The following is a 25,048-nucleotide window of genomic DNA, read 5'->3' as shown; positions in this document are numbered from 1 at the left end:
ATGTTCGTTCTGAATCTTCCTCCTCTGGTCGTATTTTCGGTTTGAAATAATAAGGGAAATGATTTTGCGGAGAATATAAAAGCATTTTCATAAGTTTTTAATTAGTTTTCAAGATATTAGGCGGAGAATTCGCATCAACTTACCCGACAAAACGGAACTTTCCACAAAGCGTTCAACTTTATTTGTTTTTATATCATTATTATTAAATATTAAAGATGAGTTTTAAGCCGTTTTGCTTCGGCGATATTCACAGTCAGGCTGAATCTACGTAGGAGAAGTAGAGCAAAAGGGAATCAAATATGAACGATGAAAATGTATATTTGCAAAACAAGACATCGATAATGAAGCTGAAGGAGGAAGAAAGGAGTGAAGTGAAAGTTGAAATGTACATTCATCAATAATTAAAAACCGCTTCAAAGCCTTCTTTAGATGAAATCACAGTGTTTTTTAATCGGGCGTCAATAAGTTGAGTACATCAGCACTTTTCAGTGACTGGCATGATATCTTTGAAACGGTTTTGGGCGTAAATAGCTTTAGACCACGTACTTCTCCCTCAGCTCTCTTCTTTTCGAGCTCTTTCTGTTTGGCATGCTCTTCGGCAATTCGAGCTTCGATGGCGGCCAATGACTCACGTGTGAATGGACGGAATAGGCTGCGCTCCTCCTCAGAGAACGAGTCAGAGACGACGGACATGTCTCCTCGCTCCTAGGCCCCCACGATACCCTGGAACAAGAGGAGAAGTGATGCAAAACTTTGCAATCGATAAGCGAAATGTTTGAGACTTGCTCTAGTTAGCTACTCCAACATAATGAGATTTCGACAAATTAATATCCGTCGCAATTGGCTTTGACATAGCATTAGAGCTAATACTGCTGATAAAATCGTCAATTGCGATTCTCTAATGGCAATTAATTTGCAGGAGAGAAAATCTGCATTAATGATATTTGCTAGGATCAATAGGAGCGTTTTTAGGTTGATACTTGTGGGTGTTGGGCCTCGCTCGGGCTACTTCTACAGTTGTACCTTGCCTGTTGTAGATCTCCACTTAGCTAAGCAGGAATTTAAATTTGTCAATTCTGTTAAAGTTGGGAACAGAAAATTACATCAACTAGCTACATCAACTGATGGAACCCCCGTTAATTCATTTGCAAACTCGGTACGTCTCGTTCTAATGAAATTTCTTACAATACTATTCCAGGTAGTAATAAATGCGATAATTGCATGCCGCGAAGTAATTTGTAGCGGGGCGCCGTGGGCTTGATGGGAAAAAGATAAAAGTTTTGTAGTGGTTTTTGGTATTAAATCATTGTACATACTGATGACACTGCAGCAAACTTTATTCTAAGAAACGGGGTTTATTGGAGATTTACTGCTAATTCGGGGAAGCTAGAACCGCATTGTAGGTAAACGCTTTGAAATTTAAACCGCTCAACCATTTCATATTGATTGAGGTCTACCGCCTTGTAATGTAGTGAAAGCTCTAGTCGCTTTTACTTCTCATTAATTTAAAAGCTCACAGTTTTGAACTTCATCTGATACACCCCAAAGCCTTTAAAGCACTCATGTACATTTCCATGAAACTGACATCATTTAAAATAACGAAAGACTGTGCCTTATCTTCCATCTGTTTACTGCGTTAATTCAAGAAAATTCGCCATAAAATCGTTGAAAATTAATGTCAAATCCCTTATCTGACAAACTGACATAGAAAGAATGGTCCCCGCTGAACTTGAATGAAATTAATTTAATCATTTATTTGCGGAATTTGCAAAATCAGGGCCGTTTTTCCAATAGTGACTACATCGAGGGTACTTTTCCTTTCAAATTCAAGTGTAATGCTGAAACTCAGTTATAACGTTTGTGACGCTTAGCAGGGGATTAAACCATTATACCAGCTGAAATAATTGCATTTCTGTCGAAGTTAGTTTGTGCAGTTTCGTAAAATTTAACCTGTACACTAGCAACTAGAGTACAGGGTGATTTCTTAAAAATGGGCAAGACGGAAACTGCAGATTGAAATGGTGGCCATTGGCGCAAGGATGACTTATCCGAAAGATGATATTTTCGAACATACAGGGCGCCAAAAGTCGTAATTTTAATTCTTTTTATTATTATATTATTATTTATTATTATTATTATAGATGCACGAGATGCATGTTTGCACAAGACATTTACACCTACAAGGCAAACTACATCCATTTCGTTTTACTTCTATACAGAAATTGAAATCGCTCTTGCTCCTTTACGTTTTGCCCATTTTCTACAGAAACAAGAAACCATCGATAGTACTTTTTTAGACAAAAGTTTGTGTTTCGATGAGGCGCCGTTTACTCGCCGTGGAGTCTTTAACTGGTGAAATAATCATCCGTGGGACTTTGAGAATCCCCCTGCTGTGAAAGCTGAACACTTGCAACAAGAATTTACAATCAATGTTCAGTGTGATATTATTGGCAATTTATTTGTTGGATTATTTGGACTTCCTCCCAAATTAAAAAGCCAATTGTATTTACAATTTCTTCAACTAAACTTCGCCTAGTTGCTTGAGGATGATCTGCTTCATTAAAAAATTCAGTTTTATGCAAGATGGAGATCCAGCATATTTTTCTCGACTTGTCCCTACTTAAGTAGATTCAACTTTTGCAAATTGTTGGATTGACCGTGGAAGCGTTATTGCTTGGCCACCCAGAAGTCCGGACTTCAATCCTCTTGATTTTTCAATTTGGTCTCAAATGAAAGACAGAGTTTGCAAAGATCCGAACACATCTAGTATCTCCAGTTAAGTTAAGTGCAACCTGACAGTCTGGGATTGATTGTACGCCCATGTAACGCACTTATGAATATTTAGCAGAGTACGAATGAAGCGAATTGCCAATAATCATGATAGCAAATAGTTTGGATCCCGTTTATAATAGAAAATTAATTCCAGAAGCATGTCTACTTCACATTATTAATAGTTGACGGCACATGGATATTTCCTGGGTAATTCAGCTATTACATATTCAACAGATATGCATAATTTAGAAGCCAATTTTTAATCGATGATTTCGCTTTTAATAAGCTAATTATGAAAGCGTCAAAATAGCTGTGGATTAAATTAGGTCTTCAGGATCAGTTCAATTAATTTTCTCTTTCAAGGAGCTTCTATATCGAACGTATGAAAATGTGCATATTTTTGTTGATATTTAAGAGTTTCGCCAACTTATTAGTGCACTCTTTTCTCTCCTCTTTATTTAGTGCCGGTTCACCCGTTTATCAAGCAATTGCCTACTCTGGTTTCTGCAAAGTTTTGCATATGTCGACGTTACTTAAGTTAATTCATATTATCGAACACTGCACTTAGAAAATTGCATATCCGGGAAGAGTCGAGGAAAACTCCTCCGTTGTCCTAAATAGGACGCACTTAGAACTATAGTTTTTTTCTGGACTCTGAACAATTACATAGTACGTGTAAGTTTCTGGAAAGTAGCACAAATGGCCAAACAGATAAAACAGTGAACCCCTTGCGATAAATGCACGAAAGCATCAAGCTAAGGAAAGCTTGTAAATATTTAAATTTGATTTGTTTCTCATTCACTATGGAGTGGAGCTGTAAAATGTCATTGTGAGTCGCTTTACTGGCTGGATAGATTCTCCAGGATTTCGTTACGGGAGTAGAAGTATCAGATTTTCTTTGAACTTTGAAAGAGTTATTCTAGCAACTAAAGCAAATTTAAAACAATATTCCTAATGTAGATTTCTCAAGCTGGAAAATGCTGGACTATAAATCTCCGACAATCGATTCCTGAAAATGCATCATGTCCCCATAAAACATGAGGTACTTAAAATAAATTGCACCCCTTTTGCTATAGATAAAACGGCCTTCTGAAAGTATTGCCACTAAGATATCCGAATATATATTTGAATATGTAGGACGTTCTTTACCCTGTTGGTATTTCTGGAAATGGGATTGCCTTATAAAATATGGGAAGTGTGTATCTGGATCAAAGGGGGAGCTTGTATGGCGACGAATTCCGGTAATTTATCGACAATTTAAATTTATATTTTCTACGATAGGTGTACACAGCTCTAATTGTTTTCTCATCTTTTAATGAGCGGTAGATTTTTCAAATAGCAAATAGTTTAGACTCAGGGCCATGAAGTAGGGGTAGTGGCTAGAATATTTCCTAAGCCTTTTGACTGACAATTCAATACTTTTCCAAATAGATTGCGCATCAATTCCCAATTCCCTCAGCTACCTACCGATCCTACCAGGGGATCTGCTAATGTAAAATCTAGGTACAATACAACTATAAAATATCGGAAGCTTTTAGCTTACAATCGAGTGCATTTCAAGCCTCCTCTACCAGAATATACAGATTTCGTTCGCTTCTGTTCGCATTGTGCTCGCAGACTTGGATTTTAATATAAGACCTAAGAGCATGAGTTATTGAGTATATGATTTACTTTTCATAAATATTGTTTTTGGTGGTAAAGCAAGTTACAAAATTCCCAAATTTAAAAGCTCTAACCAGAAATGAAGCACTAAAATTTTGCCAGCGCAGACAACGGCATGGGATCGATCAAACTTTGTGGTAAAATATTAAAAGTTTGCTCTCTTGATATTAGATGTGACTCGCATGATTTTAGATTAAAACGTTTGGAAAAAGAGCTGCTGTCCAATTCCTGCTAAGGTCTTGATTAATACAGCAGCTTTGGTTTATGCTTCCGTTTTACGTCCTGTGCTTTTGACGCGAATTGCCCTTTTATTTCAGGCCGAATCTGCGGGGACTTCAAACAATACCGAACTGTGACCTAAATTCAAATCTGAACCCAGAAGCCCCACGTGTAATGAACACAGTTATATCAAGCTGTGATGAAATAGCTTAACGTGAATGTAGCCTGAGAAGATGTAAACTAATTTACGTTTCCACGCTTAGAAGAAATCGGGAATAAAATGCCTAAGTGAGTTGATATTTTAAAGCTATTTATGCCACTTCAATGCCTTAACGATTTAATGTACGAAACTTAGTTGGAAGTTTAAATTGCTTTCGTATGTTTCCACTTCCTGTCTCGTATTAGTTGCCTAAACTTGCTGTGCTTATAGTCAGTTAGGCAGTCTCCAATTTTTGTGAAGTGAAGTTTCATTAAAACTTATAACAATAAATTTAAAAGCAGATACCAGATGTTTCCTGGAACTGTATTGAATAATCAGCTTATTCAGAAATGAACATATTTACTGTGAACAATTTAGTGTGCCGTTGTCAGCTCCATGGGGGATATTTGAAGTGCAGACAATTTAATTTCCTGTATCATTTCAAGTATTTGGAATCAGCTTGTGATAGAGAGAAATGACGAAGTTTCTTTGTTGTTTGACTTGGATACCACCGGTATTTTACATGGAACATTTAATGTTTAGTTGGAACAGTTGCGAACGTATTGATTTTGGTAGAAATTGACAACGCCGTTTATATGTAGGTAAGTTAAAGGTAAAAACGATTTACCGTGTTATTTGCCCTGATCTAATTTTTCATGCTAACGCCTTTATGTCGAAAAGCTGCAAACGGGGGAGGTTCCGATGATCCAACATCATTACAGACTGCCAATCATAATTTGCCGTTGTTACAAGTATAAAATACTTTTATACTGAATCGTCAAATTTAAAGCTAATTCGGACGGCCTTTTTAAATATTTAATTACAGGAGTTTGTTGGGGGATTCTGTTATTTTTTATTCGCACACCGTCGGCATTTTCGAGAGTAATTCGAGGGCAATTCTGATAAAATTTGATTGAATTTTTCCTGTTACACGAGCAACTGTTGTATTTGTTTATTTTTAGTTGACTCGTCAATCAGTATTATACATGAGCTCATTATGAAACCTGATATCGTGTAAGGTGCAAAGGAGATTATTAATAAATATGAAACGTCTAAAAGAAGGTTATTATTATTTCAGTGTTCCTCGCGCCATGTGGTGGCGACTCGATCTCAAATTATTTAATAAGAATAACTCCATACGGCATACACGAGAGTCAATATATTGATTTCAAGGCTTTAAATGCAAAATGGCTTAATACCGTCTTGACCTCCTTTTCCTTAGATCGCAGAGTGTACAGCAACGACCCTGTTTAAATTTGACTGAGAAGAGGTACCTACTAAAGGACCCTTTCAAGCTTAATTTTTTCAACCCGCTTAGAAAACACGCCAGTGGGAAAATTTAATGTTCCCTTCTGTTTTTGGGTTACAAATCCTACTTAACTTTGAGAAACTTTCGGATCAATGAAGACAATTTATCAATATCGTACCTATATCTAAGACCATTTATTCTGCTTCCACTGCTTGATTTTTTCATTAGCGACCTAAATATGCAACGCTGTTCATTATGTAATGTAGATTTCGGATAATAGAGAATGATTCGGCAAATGAGAATAGGCCAAGGACTAATACTGGAATTATGATGACAAAATTGCCAAATCTAGGCCATGAAATGGCCTTGCGTGAAATGGAAGATGGCGAAAATATTAATCAGTCCCAAACTGGAAATGTGAGGGAATCTAGGATAAATAAGACATGATATTAGGTGTGATGTGGATTTTAATTCATTGTTTGATAGCCAATTAAGCCATTAGTCGGCCTTTACTGAATTAGCCCAGCGTGAAACACCAACTAGTAAACAACATTTGGCGATAACATTTGAAATTCAGTTTCACGTTATTGTAAGTTACCAAGTAGTTTTTCGGTCAGGAATTTAGCCACGTCCAGTTAAATCAACGTGTCTTGGTTCGGACTTTTTCGGACATATTTATTAAGCGGACTCCTCGAGTGAAACAGCGATAATTTCGTCGAGTTTCTGTAACTTTTGATTGCTTTTCCTATTTGCTGCAGTTGATTTCATATGACTGGCACTAATTACATCGTGCCGATCGATCAGACCGTATTTCTATTGTTAACTAAGTCATTGAAATCGAGAGTTCGGTCAATATGCCGGCTACTCCAACAATTCGATAATAGCAAAGTCAAGCATACCTTCAGGAAACTATCGATACCTTTGATTTAACTATCCTATACGAAACATAGTTTATTTATTATAAAGAGTGATTCAAAATTGTCGGCATTCCTCTGGAGCTGCTGGCTGGGGGTGCATTAGGAGTATAGAAAAAATTGTAAAAAAATTAGTTGTTAATAAAAACTATGGGCGGCAATGGCTTCAATATTTTTCTAGTACTTTCCAAGTAATCCCCTATTACCCCTTAGATAGAAGGAATAACGCCAATTTTGAATCACCCTTGTATATGCCAAAAAACTTGTATCAAGCAATGAATAGGTTGCGAAATTAAGTTCACTTTTTGTTTGCGGGTTTAATATTTAATGTCCTCTTCTGCACTTATACTTCGGTCTAATGTGAGCTGTGACTCATGAGAATAAATCCTGCATCGGCAGGGTGTTAATTAATTAACACAGAAATTCTTAAACAAGCGAACGCAGAAAAAACTATAAACAGGCAAACATATTTAAATACCAGGATGAATTTACATGAGTAAATAAAGAGAATGCTTAAAAACAAGCAGTAGAATCACAAATACAACAAATTGATTTATGCCTACGGAAGTTCGCATGTAATTTTATTGTTTCAGTTCCTATTCGTGGATAAATGCTTTTAATTGCGTTTTTGGCCAGAAACATAATTTTGCTATTTTCAGGCACAATTTTCGACAACGCTCCTTTGCAACATAAAATGGCATATTCATTATATATAACATTTCGAGCGGTACTACAGTATAAAATATATATTTTTCAAATGGCAAGGCATTCAATTCGAAATAAAGAATCCAATAACTGTCCAACTTATTTTGCAAATTTATCCAATTTATTCTCTAGGTGGCATTTTCTCTGTATATATTCGAAAGTTTTCAACCGATACGACTTCAAACCTCCTTTTATTTTGCAGCTCACATACCGTATCATCTAAAATAACTTTGCTTAAAGACCAGAATACATATATTTTTAAATTACGTAAGACATTGATTTTGGCCATTTCTTAAAGGGTATAATCTGGCTCATTGATAGAATAAAAATTTTGATAATAAAAGCCAACAGTCAAAACAGTTTATTTAGTTAGTTAGAAATTTGCGACCCAGTTTAGTCAAGCTTGACTTGAAAATAAAGTTACCCGCCTATCTCGAATTGTTGAAATTGGACCAAGTTCGACTCATATGGGAATGTCGGCAGGTATTCAATAGTTATCTAATGAATTCGCAAATTACATTCTCTGTATATATGGAAACACCAGGTTTGTATCACTAACTCTGGGTTTCGACTGCAGTTGAAACCTATTCAAGAAATAATTCTTTAAAACTTTACGTATATAAAGTTTCCAGACTCTGTTACTACGTAGACATTCACAATTTTATATTCATCAATTGAATGGTGTTTGCAATACGTGAAATACTTTGATAAACACCTAACATTAAAATGTTATGAAATTAGAACTAGGCGCTTAAAGCTTTCAATAGATACATTAGCTGAAAAAAATCAATTTTATGAAAAACGTAGACAGAAAATGAATTAATGCTATTTAGGAAATACTAGGGTTATATTTAGATTGTAGCGTGCTAAGTATTTTCGCTGTACGCGTTTTACTAAATATTCCCCAAAAGAATTGTATTAATGCAGTATTACATGAAGGCCGCAGGTATTGATTTAGGTTTACCGTTATGTACCGTGAATTTTTATGCCGTTACAACATCCACAAGTAAATTTAATTATTTGCTTTTTCATAAAAGTGGGTTGCTGCTGAAAGTTGCATTCATGCAACACGCAAAGTAGGATGCACATATTTAAGTGCTAATTAAACTTAATCAGAAGTTGCTTTTTCAACGAACTGTAATAGATTTTCCGATTGGAGATTGACTTCGAGATTTTAATACTTACTTGATATCAAATCGGGTATATTTGGGGGCCAAAAACATAACTAACCTGAAAAGAGAACGAGGTGTTAATAATTGTTAACGCTTCGGGAATAATTGCGAATTTTTCCAACTGTACATAGCAATTTTGTTCAGCACTCATGCGATCTAAAGAACTAGGTTCTTATACGAATTTTTGCATGCATGTGGAAGTTCATAGTCCACAGGAAAGGATTGGGTTTAAATCCGAAACCAAATCGATAACACTGTTAAAATTTGAATTTTATTGGCTAATTTATATTAGCAAAAAATCTGCCAAATCTAAAGCATATAGCATGTTTTTCAGTGAGCTCGTTTTACGATTTTTTTCGATGCGTGTTTTTTGAGCTCAGTGGATTTCCATCGACCTACGAAGCTCGCCAATTTGCATATTTAGGGTATTTGAGTCTGCAAATTGAAAAATATTGTGATAGATCAAAAATCACCAAAAATTAACCAAAACTGTCAAGAATTTCGAAGAGTGAAGCTTCTCATGTGGTTTTTAATGAGCGCATAGCACTTCTCACTTCTTTATGACAAAAATTATATAAAATTCTAGGCATTTTTAGAGGCTTGATATTTTTCGGAAAAAATCAACCTTAAGAAAATTTGTTGGTGAAAAGTGAAATTTTTCCATGTTTGTTTTTTGGGCTCAATGGATTGCCACCCACTTAAGAAACTCCCCAGTATGCACATTTGAGTTGTTTGAGTCAGAAATAAAAAATTAACCGTCGGGTAAAGATCGTGATTGATCAAAAGCCGCCTAAAATGGAGCAAAAATGTGATTTATTTCAAATTTGAAGCTGCTAAAGTGTTTTCCAATCAGCTAGTTCCATTATTCGCTTCATTCAGGTGGAAATAATGCTAGATTCGAGGCATATTAAGAGATTTGAAATTTTTCTAAAGAATCGACCTTATGACATTTTCAGTGAAAAATAAAATGTCTCCATGTTTGTTTTTTGATCTCAATGGATTGCGACCGACCTAAGAAAGGCCCCAGTATGCACATTTGAGGTGTTTGAGTTAGAAATAAAAAAGGTATCGTCAGCTAAAGATCGTGAGTGATCAAAAGCCGCATAAAATGGACTAAAAATGTGATTCATTTCACATTTTTCGCCTCTACAGTATTTTAAAATCAATCAGTTGCATTTTTCGCTTCATTCAGATGAAAATGATGCTAAATTCCAGGTATTTTAAGATACTTTATTTTTTCGAAAAAACCGACCCTCTTCCCTTGATGAATGAAATTTTCTATAACAAGGAACACACCGTTTTTTAAAGATCGTGACCGCTCCAAACTGCCTAAAATGAAGCATAAATGTCAATTATTTCAGCTTTAAAGCATCTAGTGTGTTTTTTCAATTGGCTTAATACATTCTTCGCTTTTCTGAGATAAATGTGATGTGAAATTCAAGGCATTTTGAGAGAATTTATATTTTATTTATTAAGGAGGTGGCATCTCAAAAATACGCCTACACAAATACACTGAATCCTAATAAAGGTAAATCAAGGCATTGCGTCAAATAAATCTCCTTGAAATTGTCCGGGATATTTATTTATAACGAATTCTCCTGCCAACTTAATGTTTTTCTTACAAATAAAATATTTATTGCCTATTAAAGGATCAAAATATCACAGGCCTCCTCTCCGCCTGTTTACCCGATTTCAATTTCCTATATGTAAATTGGAAAAACATAAAAATGCTTCAGAAAACAAAAGCGATATTCCGCACAATTTACAAGAGTATGACAACGTATCTATTTTCTTAAAATAATTATGTGTAATTGTAAATAATTAATTGCGGTTTTTATACAACTTGTGGACAGTTTTCCACTAATGTTCCGTCGTGGTATTTGAAGGTTCACTTCTGAACTTGAGATAAATAACTGTTAATATGAAAATTGTTGCCCAGTTGCTATCATCCAAACGAAACTCGTTAATACGACTTTTCTTCAACGAAATAAATTGCTGCTCGGTATGATTTTGAGTCCTTTCAGCCGTAATTTATCTTATCTCACTCTGCCGGCAATTTATGATTCATAGCACTGACACCCCATTTTGTTTTTAGACTGAGTATTATTAATGGTCCGTGGTCGTGTTTCTACTCACGGGAAGTTTTTACACAGATGTAAAACCTATAATGTCCAAATACTTCTAATTAAAGCTGAAAAAGGTCCAAAATGGCCTTGGACGCGCAACTTTGTTAGTTCACTAAATAAACCAGAAGAACATGTTTTATTCAAGGCAATATCGAGTTGCTCTATACACAAACGAGCCGAGCTTGAGTGAATTTTAAGACATAAGATGACTCCTTAAATGTTCAGCTACTTGACCATCGATCGCTGCGGTCGGAAACTTCGCAATTCTGGCTGAAATATGAAGGAGGCTGAAAGAAATCTGACAAACCCTGGAACTTTTCACTCCACGTTAGCAGTTTGCTTTCATTAACTATTCGTCTAAATTATTGAAATTGATATGAGTTTGTTCCGCTTTAGTTAATTTAAATTCAACAGCAACGTTGCACGTAGTAGGAACCACAATTCTGTTGAGATGTGTATATATTCGGTTATGGTATAATTTTTGGAATATTGCTGTTTTAGAAAACTAGTTGGGAGTTGAGAGGAAGCCCCTAGTGTAACTTCATAAATTGGCTTTGCAAGCTTGCTGTGGGAATAAGTTTAAATTCTAGACGATATTATAACGATAAACAACCCTAAACTAAACGAAATACTTTAGTGAGACGGTTCTTGCTAATTGACACCTGCCTGATAAATGAGGATTAAGGGTCAATTGGAGATTGCCCGGTAGAACCTTTAATAAATTGAAGAAATTTATTTGAGATCGTGATATAAACCTTAATCCGAGGATCAGAGTGCTGCTTTATTACACTCGGCTTCTTTTCCGCAATTTAAAAAAATACTTTCCCACTGAATCCGCGATGCTAGAAGGCTAGTCTAATTATTTAGGAGTTGAATTATAAAATATCGAATAATTAATTGCCTGATAATATTGAATTATGATGGAATATATCAGCTTGAAATCGAAAAATTAACCGAGCTTCCATTTGTAGCGGTTAAATATGCAAAAGGCAGCTAATCCCAAACACGTGACCGCAGTGTTATGAAAATCCGCTTAAATATAAATAATCATCCGAATTGTTGATTTAATTTTGAGCAAATACGAAATTCTATCAAGAGGAATATTTTCTGTCTGGCCATGCAAAATATTTAATTTCCCGAGTAAAAAATTAATTTAAGCTGTATATAACTTTCTTCTCAGTAAATTTAAATTGGTTCAAAACTGATTCAAAGGATTTCAATACCTATAGCCTAAACAAAGGTTGAAATCTACTGTGCGTAGGATGATTCAAATAATCAATAAATTTTCTTAAAGTAATTGCAAAATGAAGGGTCCCAGCTTTATCAGTTTTAGGATAGCGTTCAAGGTATATAAGGAGTAAATAACTAATACAGCCGCTAACCCAGAACGGGGTCAAATGTATCAATAAATTTACTGATTACTTAATACCGCTATTAAACTTTGCTTTATACACGAGAGCTCCTTACGTAGGAGTAACTATATGTAGGTGTCAGCTAGCAGGCCAATGAAATAATGCTGCCCGAAATATACTTGCCCCTGTAATGTAGCTATTTTAGCAAGATAATTTTCCTTAAATTTTGTTATGTAACTACGTTCTTTACTTGCCTCGTTCTTTTGTAAGCGAAGCCTGTAATTATTATGCTCTACGAAACACAGCACTTGGAGACCTAAGAATATACGGAAAATGAGGTAAATCCAGATAATTATATTGGATTACTACGAAGATTAATGTATAGATAGGGCGGAATATTAATAATGGGCAAAGACTAGTAAAATTCTCAAAAGTGTAGTCAATTCAGGAAAATATATCGTTTAATGTGCTATGAAATTGCCTAAAATCGACAGTGTTTCGGGTGCAATTTCCTGGTTTCCGATGATAAGCAAAGCTAAAACACGTCACTGAAACAAAACAAGCAAAAACACAAGTAAAACGATGATCGAATTTTCTACCGCATGTTCAACCAAAAGCAAATTGATAAGTTCTCTCTCCCCTTTACTTATTTGTTTGACTGTCAGGCCCTCTTCTTCATGTCATTTTTCCATAAGTATTCCACATATGTGGGAGCTTTAAATTTGGGAATTCGCCAATAATTTGCTTGATCAGAGTGAGGTATTCAATATATCAAAAAGCATTTTATTTATCATATAGATGTTGTTTGGCTCTAATTACACGAGTGTTTTGCTACACTTTTGTCAACATAAGTCGATAAAAAACACACAAACTAGTTTGTTTTTTCAACGGGCAAACGTGTACTTTATAGATCCAATAATTGCGCCCAACATTTCATTGATTAAACTATTAGTTAGTTGTTTTTATTTGATTCACATTCGACTAATTTCCAATGTTGAAAGAAAATTGTCCTGCAGACTCAGAAACGAAAGTCCCCTAAGCGAATAGCACGGTTTTAATGATTGCTCCATTATTGATCTCAATAGAAAATTTCACCCTCATTTCCTTTCTGGGTCATTGGACACAATAGAATGTTTTTTTCATTTGACCTACTTATTTCAGAAACCTTAGCCACCTAAAGATTGTTTCCATAAATGAACGTTCTTGGTGTTTTACTCCCGACGTTGTCTTTGAAGTTCCGTCATTATTGCTTGGAAATTTAAATTAGGAATTTGATGTTAATCATTCAGTGTGATGAGCTAACATTACGGTTTGTGCAAGACTATTCTGCACTCCTTTCACCTCGGATATGGAAATAGCACTTAGAGAAGTTAACTAAATATGGCGGTTATAAGTCTCATATTCATACTTAGTAGAAACTTGACTAAGTTCTGAATAGTTTCTCCTTCACTATAATCAAACGTGCATAATGTAGCCTAGTTATTCGAACATAAGGTATCATATTTGCATACACCAATTACAATGCTATAATGACCGTTTGTAAAGAAAGAAACCCTAAGCTGAGTTTTCCATAACAGGCCGAGGACTGTTGGTTCGAAAGTAACATTGAAATGGTCTTAATGAGTTTTCGTCTAATAATTATACTTTGGATTTAATAGACTTGTTGTTCAGAATATAAAATTGTTGTTTGCCAACTGGGGAGGAATCTTTTGCCGCAAAATCGTTACTTCTTTTGAAAGCTCATATAGGAATGGAGCATTTTGGTTGACTTTCAAATATATACAGTGATATGCGGCGTTTTTAGCATGTTTTATGAGTGGGTTTGAGATGCAGGTTTGAAATTGAAGATGCATCGCGTTCAGGCCACTTGAAGCTAATGAAAACTCAATAAAGCTACGAACTGATGCAAAGCATAACAACTCGTGAAATGGCTGCGTGATCAAATTTGTTGAATTCGACCGTTGATCAGCATTTGCTCAATTTATGTTCTTCTGATTATTACTTGAGTTTATTGGATCAGAATAAATAAAAAATATTTACTGGAAAACTCGATATTTTCAAGTTTTTCGTATTGCTATTATTTCCACGCATTCACAACATAAATGTTTGCCAATTCAAAAATGTTCTTCGAATATCTAACTCACACCTTTTAGATCCCGATCAATAAATCTGGAAAAGCAGAGCGACTAAATTGCGAAAGCAACGAGAGTTGCCTCAAAAAAATTATTTTTGTACATTAATAAGTAATTTGCCGTTACGAAGAACATCGTGGAAACGTTTTTCCGAATTCCAATAAAGAAACAACCGACTGTTTAGGAAATCAACGGAATTTCTCGCCCTTTAAAACTTAGTCGCTAATATTGCTTTCAAGGGTGGATTTTTAATGAAGGTGCATTGTTTAAATATTAATACTCTTCAAATTAAACAGACCTCAATTATTCCGGATGCTTGACTCGATCGAAAACTTCACTAAAAGTTAAATTCCCGGGAAATGTTTCCAATTCGAACAGCTTACGAAATACAACCTACCGTATTTGGAGGAATCAAACATTTCGCGATTTTTTACTTTCGCCTCATATTTCCAGGTTTTTGCCCTTTGGGAATTACATCCTGAGAGGAGTAGAAATGTTTCTATTTGCCAAAACTTATTGTGTAGAAAAGCTCGGGGTTTTTGGCAATCTGGACTTTTGGATAAGGCCGTGATTGGTTTTCGCATTAAGAATGCCTATTGAGAAAAATGATAACTGAGTAAAGTACATTTCTATTAGCACCTGGAAAAAATCCGTTCCACAAAATGCCACTGTTCTCAATCTAACTCACATTTACATCTAGAAAGGCACCGTGAAATCAATAGGACGAAAGAGAAAGATGAATAAGAAAACAAGCCAAACCACGACCCGCGGGATTTCAACTTCAAAAGAGCCGCAGGCAGGAAACACAATATATTTTATACTGCAACCTATTTGTCTGGATTTATGCTTCAAATGAATAACCAACACAGTAGATTGCACTACTATGAGGGACACGGATGAGAAATTATTTGTACATTGTTGCACAATTCGAAAAAAATTCTTAGAACCAGATGAAACCCCATTAGAATCAATGGAATACTAATACATTGAGTTTTCCGACCATGGACTGAAAGAAGGTACACAGTTTGATGAACTTTTCAACTTCAAACACAAAGTTGTAAAAAAGCCTCTGGGAGAGAGCGTTGAAAGTCAAAGGTTTTGAAGTTGTCAGTAAACAACTCCTGATCATGAAGAATAAACTTTTGGATCGGCAGTTACAAAGGATGATGTTTGAGTTTGGTATATTTGTACTTGGTTGATGCGTAAATATATTGATTTTTGGCCCCACAAGGGACTTTATGTTGAAGTTTGCTGGCGCTCATTAACAATTTTCTTCATGTAAGGCTTAAAGTTTCTTTGAAGGAAAATCAATTGAAGCGAAACTTGTTAATACTTCAAGTAAATTTTGGAACACCGAAGTTTGCTCTCGCACCCCTCAAGTGCTTTAATATGAAGTCTGGAAATTACGGTTCCTTAAATAGCACGCTATCTTAAAAGCTCATCTGCCATTTCCATCCTAGTTGTAAATTTTACTCCATTACACTAATCTGCTGTGTGGTTTCTAATTTGAAGCGACGTTCAAGTGGCATTTACATATAAAGGCCACTTGAAACTCAAAAACTTCATACAGATCTATCTACTTAGTTTTCAATAAAACCGTATGGCTTTCTCTGAAATTACCAGAACTGTTTATTTATGTGAACAACGGTGAGCGATTACAATATATTTCAAGAATATAATTGCATTTACTCAAATAATCTGATAATAAATTGAAATCAATGAAACGAAAATCAAAGGCGATGAATCCAGGCTAGCAGTGGGATTATAAAAGGAAGTTAACAGCGTATAAATTGCTGTCCTTTTATTTAGGGGACACAACAATGTCGATTATTAAAGCCCAATTTTTGGACGCTGATAACATAACTTGAAAGTGAGGCAGAGCGAAAATGAATAAAAAAATTGTGAAGGTCTTAATAGAGTTTATTAAAAAATTATTAAGATTGCTTGATTAGTTTGCAGTTGCCATATATACCAGATCAGGCAGATATAGTGGAACTGGAAAAATTATTCATTCATTTTAAAGACAGTTCCGTAAAAAAACCAATTTTGCATTTTAGCGCAGTCCAACGGCCAAATCCAGGTAAATAGAATGAACGGTTTTCAGCTAAAGCGTAAATAATGTTTCTGTTAAATCCCCTTTGATATTTTTGTGTACACTGAATTGCATACCTGTCACTGAGTGTAGCTGAACGAAGTTTCTCATTATTAAAAAACTCCTATCCTTTCTCTGGCTGAACTAAAATTTTATATTGCTACTTGATCACATTTTAGAACCGGAAAACGATAAATAAACACCTAAGGAAAGTAAAACATTCACTAATTAGGGACAGAAAATTTTCCAAATTTTATGTAGATTAGACACCTGTCCATGAAAGGGAAACTTATCTCGTTGAAAAAAGCAATAAGCAAAACAAATTTGATAAAATATCTGAAATTTTTCGTTACCGTGTAAAATGTCGTTGATCAAATCGATATGGTCATTAGGAAAGAGGCCTGCTTAGGGCTTCGCAAGTCATTGTTTTCTTTATCTCGATGAATGAGATTGCTTACGTAAACTTGTGATGGATGGGATTTTGGTTTCTGCTAAATTGGCTTGAAACTCTTACAGAAATAGATAAAATCAGCGGATTTCAATGCGAATTGCATGGCTGTGGTCCATCAAAGCTCTCATAACCCGAATAGAAATGGAAATACTGCTTATGTAAGGATCAATAATTAAATTGAGAACGAAGAAACGCTGAATGAATTCGCATTTGTAATCTCTTTATTCGCCCCAGTAAATTTGCTTAATAGAGCTGTAGTGTGCTCAGTAAACTTGACAAATGCAAATGAGACAACGCATCAAATTGCAGCCGGATATCAGCTAACCGGCCTATCCAGCTCGCTCTTGCCAGACACGAAGTTTTTGTTAAACATTTACTTAATTTTGGAACTTCCTTAATATTAAGGGACGTGCAAAGCGCACTGTCACTTCTTTATCGATCTACACTGTATAGGCGGCAGAAGTAAACCACTAAACTAAAAACCGTTAGTCTAACCCCTTATTGGCCTAACAATCCGCTGCCGTAGCAGAAAGTAGTTTCATTTATGAATTAATGATGTACAACCCTAAGTTGCTCTGCGGAGATGTAACGTGCTTTGCAGTCGAGTGTTTATGTTTTCCAAAAGCACATGCTATACGTTGCTACACTAAAATTACCAACGATTCAGAAAAACCCTTAAGGCCCTGCTATTATTTAGAATTGCCGCAGTATTTCATCCAATTTTCTCTCGGCTGTTAAGGAGTGAAATACCGCTGCAATTCCAGATTATATAACATAGACGTTAGTTTTTGCTCTAAAGGAAAGCTCAAAATTGCACCAAGCTTTGAAAGAAAAGCAGAAAATCAATTGCAACCAATTCAAGTTTCGCGCTGCGAAAATTTTCGAATTTAATCCAAAGTGCTGGACGTCATGCAAGAAGTTACCTTTGCTTCTTTTCTTATTCATATTTTCTTTATATAGTGAAGGAGCGACACAAAATATTGTTTCACGTAAAATTCGTAGCACTGCAAAATCACTAACCACTTCATTTAAAATGTATAAAAAATTTGTTGCGGCAAAATAATATTTTACAGGCGATAATAGAGGGATGTATTTTATGCCGTGTGTTCTAGGGAACGTCGGCGCTATGACTACTATAGCTGATGGCTTCTGTGTGCGACTGCTTCGCTAGGGACGGATCGAAAATCCCTAATTTTGAGTCAGAGGAGGATCGGCCCTCGACTCTGCGCCATTCTCACTGGAAACTTTTATTTTTCCAAACAGAAACTTGGCACGCGTTGTGTTGGCAGCTTATCTTGCACTGTTGTTTCTTTGCCAGCACACAAGGTGGCCCCCAAGCCATCGGTTTTTCACCCTTTTAACCTCAACGCAATAAAATCAACCACACTAAAGAGTTCGCAAAGTAACTACTTACAATCGTCTTAAAGTCCGCTATAACTTTCATCCCGCTAGTTAAACTGAAAAGTTCCAGTAAAATCAGATAAAAATAGTATGTTTCCCAGATTAGGAGAACTGAAAAACCCCATCCTGGATTTGGTAGTTAAAAATTTTGCAGGAATTGGCTTAAAGTTTAAAAAGGCACTCTTAAGTGCCACTTCGATATCAAACTTCCCGGTTTCTTTTACTGCTTCGGCAGGCTGAAGCTTTTACCCCCAAACTGCTGGGAAAAACTCAATTTATACACACGTGTAACAGATGAAATGTTCCTTTAGAATTTTTATTTGCCATAAAATGTTTAACCTGCAAGTGTACATAATGCTGTATCAACAAGCGGTAACAGCGGCAAAAAGTTTTTGGGTCAGACCAGGTAACCGGGCAACCAAATGGGCTTATTAAAAAGGCAATTCGTGTTGAGCTAAGTTTGATGGTAAAGATTTAACAACATGCACCTATAACGATGTGGAATATTTGTTGCATGCTGCATTCGAAATGACTAAAGATATAAATCCTCTTAAACATTGTTAACGTATTTTCAGCCTGCTGCATCTAAATGCTACAATTTTAAATTCGAAGCTTGGAAAGTTGGGGCTGAAAACAAAATTGTTGTTAATGCGATTGAACTACGAACACCAGTGGGGTTGCGTGCTTTCAGGGTTAGTGTTTCAATAATTTAACTTGAACATTTGTTTTCAGCCAATTCCATCAGAAATAGCCTTGCCCTTGCAATAGAGTTTTTGCTCCGGCACAATTTTTTGTAGAGAAAAAACTGTTATTTTACTTGAATGAGACTTTAAGATTTCCAACTAATTTTAATCCAATTTTCCGCTTTTCTGTGGATTATTTCAGATAATAAATGTGTAGCCATTTCAAAGGTTTTCGTTGAAAAGAGACTCAAAAGTTAATTTCCTTATTGCTGATCGTTTTTATATTTACTTTATCCGTGCTCTGCTCTGGTAATTCTCTGAACAATGATATATTAAGATTTTAAGGGAACCTTTTTATTAGGGTGCTTTATTCCCGCATGGAAAAACATCGCTCCAGGTCAAACGTAGTGTTATAATGTTTTTCGTTATATGTTTTTGACATTTATCGGAGCTCGCCTTTAATTTCTGGCCCGAAATTTGTCTGTTCGGTAATAAGATTCGCGCCTATGGTAATTGGTTCAGCTTTCAAAGGAAAATTTGTTGGTTTTTCGAATCATTTCTGATTAAATTGCCAGATAATCTTTCTCGACACCCTCGATACCTACCGCAATTGGGCAACGTTAATTTTTTTCCAGTTTTTGAGCAACTCTATAAAGGGGAACTCCCTCTGTGTCGAACTGTCCTAGATGCGAGATAATTGTACTACTTAGTACTCATTATGTGATTACCCGTTCCATTCAATTTTGATTAATCCCTTCCATGCTGCTGTGGGACATGTCTTTGTCACACGAAAGCTAATTTTAATTACTTTAATGCTTTTTAGGGCTTTTCTTAATGACTCCGTGTATAATGGATCATAATTACTTTAGTTTCTCATTAGTCACATCTGAAAGCGGCTTTTGGGTTAGCCCAGATTAATAGAGACACAACTTCTGAGCGAACTGACCCAAAGGTAATTACCAATTATTCGAAGTAGAATTGAATTTTTTCTAGCAATCGCGTTTTGTTGGTCTTATGGGTTGTTTTCGGTTAACAGGGAAATACAATCGATAGGTTGGCATATATTTAGACTCCAGACAAAATTAGAGACTAGTTAATGTTTTATAGGATATTCGATCGAGGTTCGAGGCTTGTGCCCCCATCGACGCACGTTTTCTTTATTATTGCTCGCACTGACGTTGTTTGTCCAGTGCTAATAATTCTAATAGCACCGAACGAGTCTATTTTTAAAACTGCCGCATTATTGATAGTATTGCTCTGTCTATGTGGGATTTTTCAGCATGTTTCCCATATCTGAGCCTATTTGTGTTTTCCGACAATCCATTACGTCTTCCTAAGCTGGAATCTTGTAAGTTATTCATCTGCATTGAGTGGGACAACACGCAAACCAGCACTTTTCAGGAAATTATTTGGAGCTCATTTCACGTAGGGAATATTAATCCTTAAGAAATTAATCAATAGCAGCTCATGGAGGTGCATACTTCTAATCAATTAAGGGCCACAAATTGTGCTATCGACAGGGACAAATGAGGAAACCAAACTTCCTGAATTCCTGAATAAAAATAGCCCGGATTTAATTTGGAAACGATATTCCTTTAAAGCCGAATCAATAGATTGATGTCACAAACAATAAGCTGGTTTATTTAGCAATTGAAGCAAAGGGCCGAAGTCGGCTTATGCTAACGCTATCCTACAAGTGGAACTAAATAGGTCAAATAAAAAAAATCAATATGGTTATCCAGCTCAGAGCTCAAACATGTTTCGGAAATTTCTACAGTAGCGTCATGATATTTAACATTTGCCCTAGAATGCTATAATTTTGTGACAATTTTGTACTAGAATAATCAATAGAGTAATTTATTTCCCGCATTAAAGGTAATCACTTTTGACACGAAATTGATTTAGCTGGATAAACACAGTTAATTCGAAATTCTCACTAATATGATGCTGGTCTAAATAATTCAAAAGATGCTTATTAATTTGCTTGTTCCGATGTTTATCTTCTCGCTTCGACTCGGTATAAATAGGAAAATGAAAGGGAAATTCCCTTTGAGGCAGTCACTTTCCTGTTAACCGTAATTCGTTTCAAAAGGGATTTGCCATATTTGAATGCATTATATTTATTTTCGAATTTGCCCGAACGGTAAAATATCGGGCATGTTTTATTGAATAGTTTTCATGAAGCAAAAGCGGTGTAATGTGGCTAATTTATGCACATTCATATTCAAAAACTATTTAAAACGCCTACAAAGCCTTGCAAGCTAAGCAGCCTTAATTGGTGCCAAATTAAGCTGAAAATCGCAGACCGAGCTGTTGCCTTGACCTAATTGTTCCTTTGTAACTTCAAGTAGCAAGAACTCAAGTCAAAAAAGCAAATTAGTGCTGAAACTTTTATTGTTCACTACTGACTTACATCAACTAATATTCTTATTTGGTTGTATTCAAGAATACCATAAATTTTAGCGAAAAATTCCATGTTTTGCAATTTGCTTAACAGCGTAGGCTGCCCCTCGATGGAAACAGCCGCACCACTCACGAAACCTTGCAGAATTTTCAGACAAACTCGTCATATTTTCCTTTCGCAATTGGCTTCCTAAAAGTCCAGACACTTTTTGTCTATTCACTAGTACGCCATTTTGATTAGTGGTTTACAACGTTCTCCTGAAGGTCTCTTGATAACATAACCCCTGCAGTAAGGTCGATACCACAGTAAAACCAATTCAACTTAAAGCTACTCAATTTCGTTAAAAAAATCTAACTCAGGGTTTGGTTGGCGAGGATATCAACTAAAAGATACTTTTTTACAGGTTAGAAATTTTGTACCACGTGGCGCTTCATGGCGTCTGCGTATTATTTCGTGAATGACACGGAAAAGGCTTAAAACCACCGATACCCCTTACATTGAGCAGACTTAGTGGCTCTATGTGACGTCAGGCGACACAATATTGCGGAACACGTTACCATGACAACTAAATAGCTATGATACTATGCCAGTCAGCCTGATCAATACGGAGCAACCGGCTCTGCTCTATTTCCAATGTTGCCCCTTGTTATAAAATATTTCAAATTTTCCCTCCGTCAAATTGACTTAATTTAAAATCAGCGTCGCCTGTTTTTGTGCGACGTTGTACTCTTTCTAAGGTTGCACTAACTTTCAAAATACTCTGATTTACTATATAATTTGAACTTTCGCATCAGGAGGCGATTTTTCATCAATAGCCTTCCATTCCCTAGATTAAAACGCCAGTTCCAAATTAAAACAGCCCCTGATTTTTATGTGAAACTTTTCGAAACTACACAGGTTTATCTGGATTTATTGAAATATTTCACATTGAAGAATACTTCTTACAGTATAGCAATCCATACTAGCTTAAAATTTCTGCCTAGCAAATGGCAGCACTTTGCTACCCATCTAACATTGAGGGCAGATTCCTGCATCTAAAGCGATCGATCTCGGGCATCAGTTGATCAATGAGTGCGCTGAATGCAAACGCTCGATAAATTAGTCTGCAATGACGTAATCTATTGCAGAATTCCCAATAATAATTTTTTCTTGTATTAGTTTTCGAGTGGCTAAGTCGCATGTTCAAGGTTCCAACTGTAGAGGTCAGCATCTGTACGTGTATGCTTGTAATCAATTAATTTTCCACTTTTAAAAACCATTACGATTGCTCATAATTTATTAGCGTATGCCGCACATTTTTCTTTTTATAAAAATTTTAACCTTACGCTATTTACGCTTGAAATTGTCGCTCGTACCGGTTGGTTAAGCCAGTTATCAATAAAACAGTCCAATTTAATGGTAAATCTGCGATTTTGGAAATTAATTTAAAAAAATAGTTTTTTATAACCTGCCTGAGTATGACACACATTTAGTTTTTTAGAATAAATTTTAAATGCATTGGTTTTAATCGCTTGATATATTAATGTTTATTTATTTCAAACTCCTTCAAAGGTTTATTGAAATATTTGCAATATTCAGATTTTTAATAATTGGTTTAAACCAAACTGCTCACAAAATGAACGTTACAAAGGGAAATTCGTCCTAAATTTGGAAGTGGATATATTCTGATTGATTGCTTAGAGCGATTTGATTTCTGATGGAAACGTCATTTATTTGTTTTTTGTTAGTCAGTGTTTTAATGAAATTAAGCATCTCAGATTAATTTTCTATAGGGTGGAAAAGCAACAAATGCACATTTTCCCAAAGTTTTGCATACCCGACTTGGGTAAAAAATCGTTTTTTTTTTAATCCCGACACCAGAATTTTAGAAGATCAACCAAATAGCCAATCTCGAAATGTTTTTGAATATTTCGGCCATCTCTGTTGTTTTTAGGGTGTTCTGAAAAATCAACTTTTTGGACTTGCAGCAATAACGTTTCCGTCCTTAGGCCGAATTTCACGAGCTAAAGCTCATGTTGAAGCTTCAACTGCATAGAAAATTTAAGACCTACATTCAATATACAGCGTTGCATAAAAATTGACCTAAACAGATTTGCTCCCGAAATCGGTGATTCTGGCATATTTTCAAACGAAGTTTATTTTTAACTATTTCGTTCAACATAAATCAAAAATCGTAATAAAAAGTAACATTATTCGATTCAAGGGAAAAAATGGATCACTACAAAATATAAATGTTTGTATTGTTTTATTTGATTTATATAGTTTATCTAATCCACCCCTTTTCGCAAAACCAGGGACTAACCGAAAACGAAATGAACTAAATATTGCTTCAAACAGAAAGCAAATTCCTCTCAGCAGTCAGAATTTGTCGGATTCCAGAATTAGTCAAATTTAGTCCGTGTAACGTCTACTTAATTCAGCATTTTATTTTAATTCATCAGTACTTTATTTCAAAATAAAAAATGAATCAGACGAACTCATAAAAATGCAATCATTCAGTGTCCATTTGAATGTGGAAAATTATTGAAATCTAACATTTTCAGTTCAGGTTTAGTATTTTGTTGGTCAGCTAGAGGGATACACGCAGCCTTAGTCTTACCAAAGCATTATAAAAAAATCGATAATACAATCGCTTTCCTCACCTAGTCTATTCTCCTAGCAGTGACCTCTGTTACTGACTCTTCAAACATTTTTCCTCAAAACAGAACTTCTGCAGCTACAGTCGCGGAAAAATTGACCAGAATTTCCTACCCATTTCTGAACTCCTGATAATAGTGAAATGCCAAGGCGCGCTGTCGGGATAACTTTTGAAGTGTCGCTTAACGAAAACCGGCCACCCACTATGACTTAAAATTTTAAATTATTCAGGTCGCCTTCAGCAACATCAAATAAACTAAAATGCATTGGGCATATATGACAGGCGGATTTTTTTTACAAAAATTGGGGTCTAACCTAATTATAGCAAATCAATACTCTTTGGCATCGTCCTAGATTTGAGTCAGTATAGGAAGTGTATCCGTAGACGTAGAATTATAGAAAAGAAGTGGAAGTTTTGTACTATTGACTTTCCAGCGGCAAAATTGTACTCTTAAATCTTTCATGGTGTAATGAAAAAAGTCAATCAGTCTGTAGGAAGAATATTAAAATAAAGGCGAATGATTGAACTTTGCTATTAGCATGAGGCGGTTAATGGTAAAGTTTTTTTTCATTTTTTTAAGGGCGTACAAATAAACTGATGAACAATCTGGAAGCTCACCCATAGGCACATTTTTAAAGACAATCAAAAAAGGTTCTGTTTGTCAGAATGTAAAGCTTTGTAAATTTACTTAAACGTCCTCATAGCATGTTGTGTACTCTTTAATTTATTTGCTCTTCCAGAACTTAGGACGGTATTTACTTTCAAGTCAATATTTACTCGGCTTATTCGTACACTGAAGACCTGTATTGGCATGCTGTAATAAAGAGTTCAGTCTCAGTGCCAAAAACGGTAATTGCGGCGCTACTCAAAATAATCC

The 25,048-nt window shown here is 35.5% G+C and overlaps 1 protein-coding gene across 5 annotated transcripts in view; it reads right to left on the bottom strand.

The window, feature by feature from the left end:
• Positions 1 to 8,955, bottom strand: part of LOC109541007 (sodium channel protein para) — a 29,830-nt gene extending 20,875 nt beyond the window's left edge. For all 5 annotated transcript variants that reach the window (XM_048661791.1, XM_048661787.1, XM_048661788.1 and 2 more), the window contains exons 1-2: positions 8,906 to 8,955; positions 547 to 723 (exon numbers count right to left, since the gene is read on the bottom strand). In XM_048661791.1, coding sequence (XP_048517748.1) covers positions 547 to 693 — 147 coding nt within the window. In that variant the 5' untranslated portion in view covers positions 694 to 723; positions 8,906 to 8,955. The remainder of the gene's footprint in view (positions 1 to 546; positions 724 to 8,905) is intronic.
• Positions 8,956 to 25,048: the final 16,093 nt, after the last annotated feature.

The sequence above is a fragment of the Dendroctonus ponderosae genome, unplaced genomic scaffold (assembly GCF_020466585.1).
Source record: "Dendroctonus ponderosae isolate FM_Combo_2020 unplaced genomic scaffold, Dpon_F_20191213v2 Dpon_F_20191213_1, whole genome shotgun sequence".
NCBI lineage: Eukaryota > Metazoa > Arthropoda > Insecta > Coleoptera > Curculionidae > Dendroctonus > Dendroctonus ponderosae.
The sequence above is the reverse complement of the archived record's forward strand: the minus strand, read 5'-3'. Positions and strand labels throughout refer to the sequence as shown.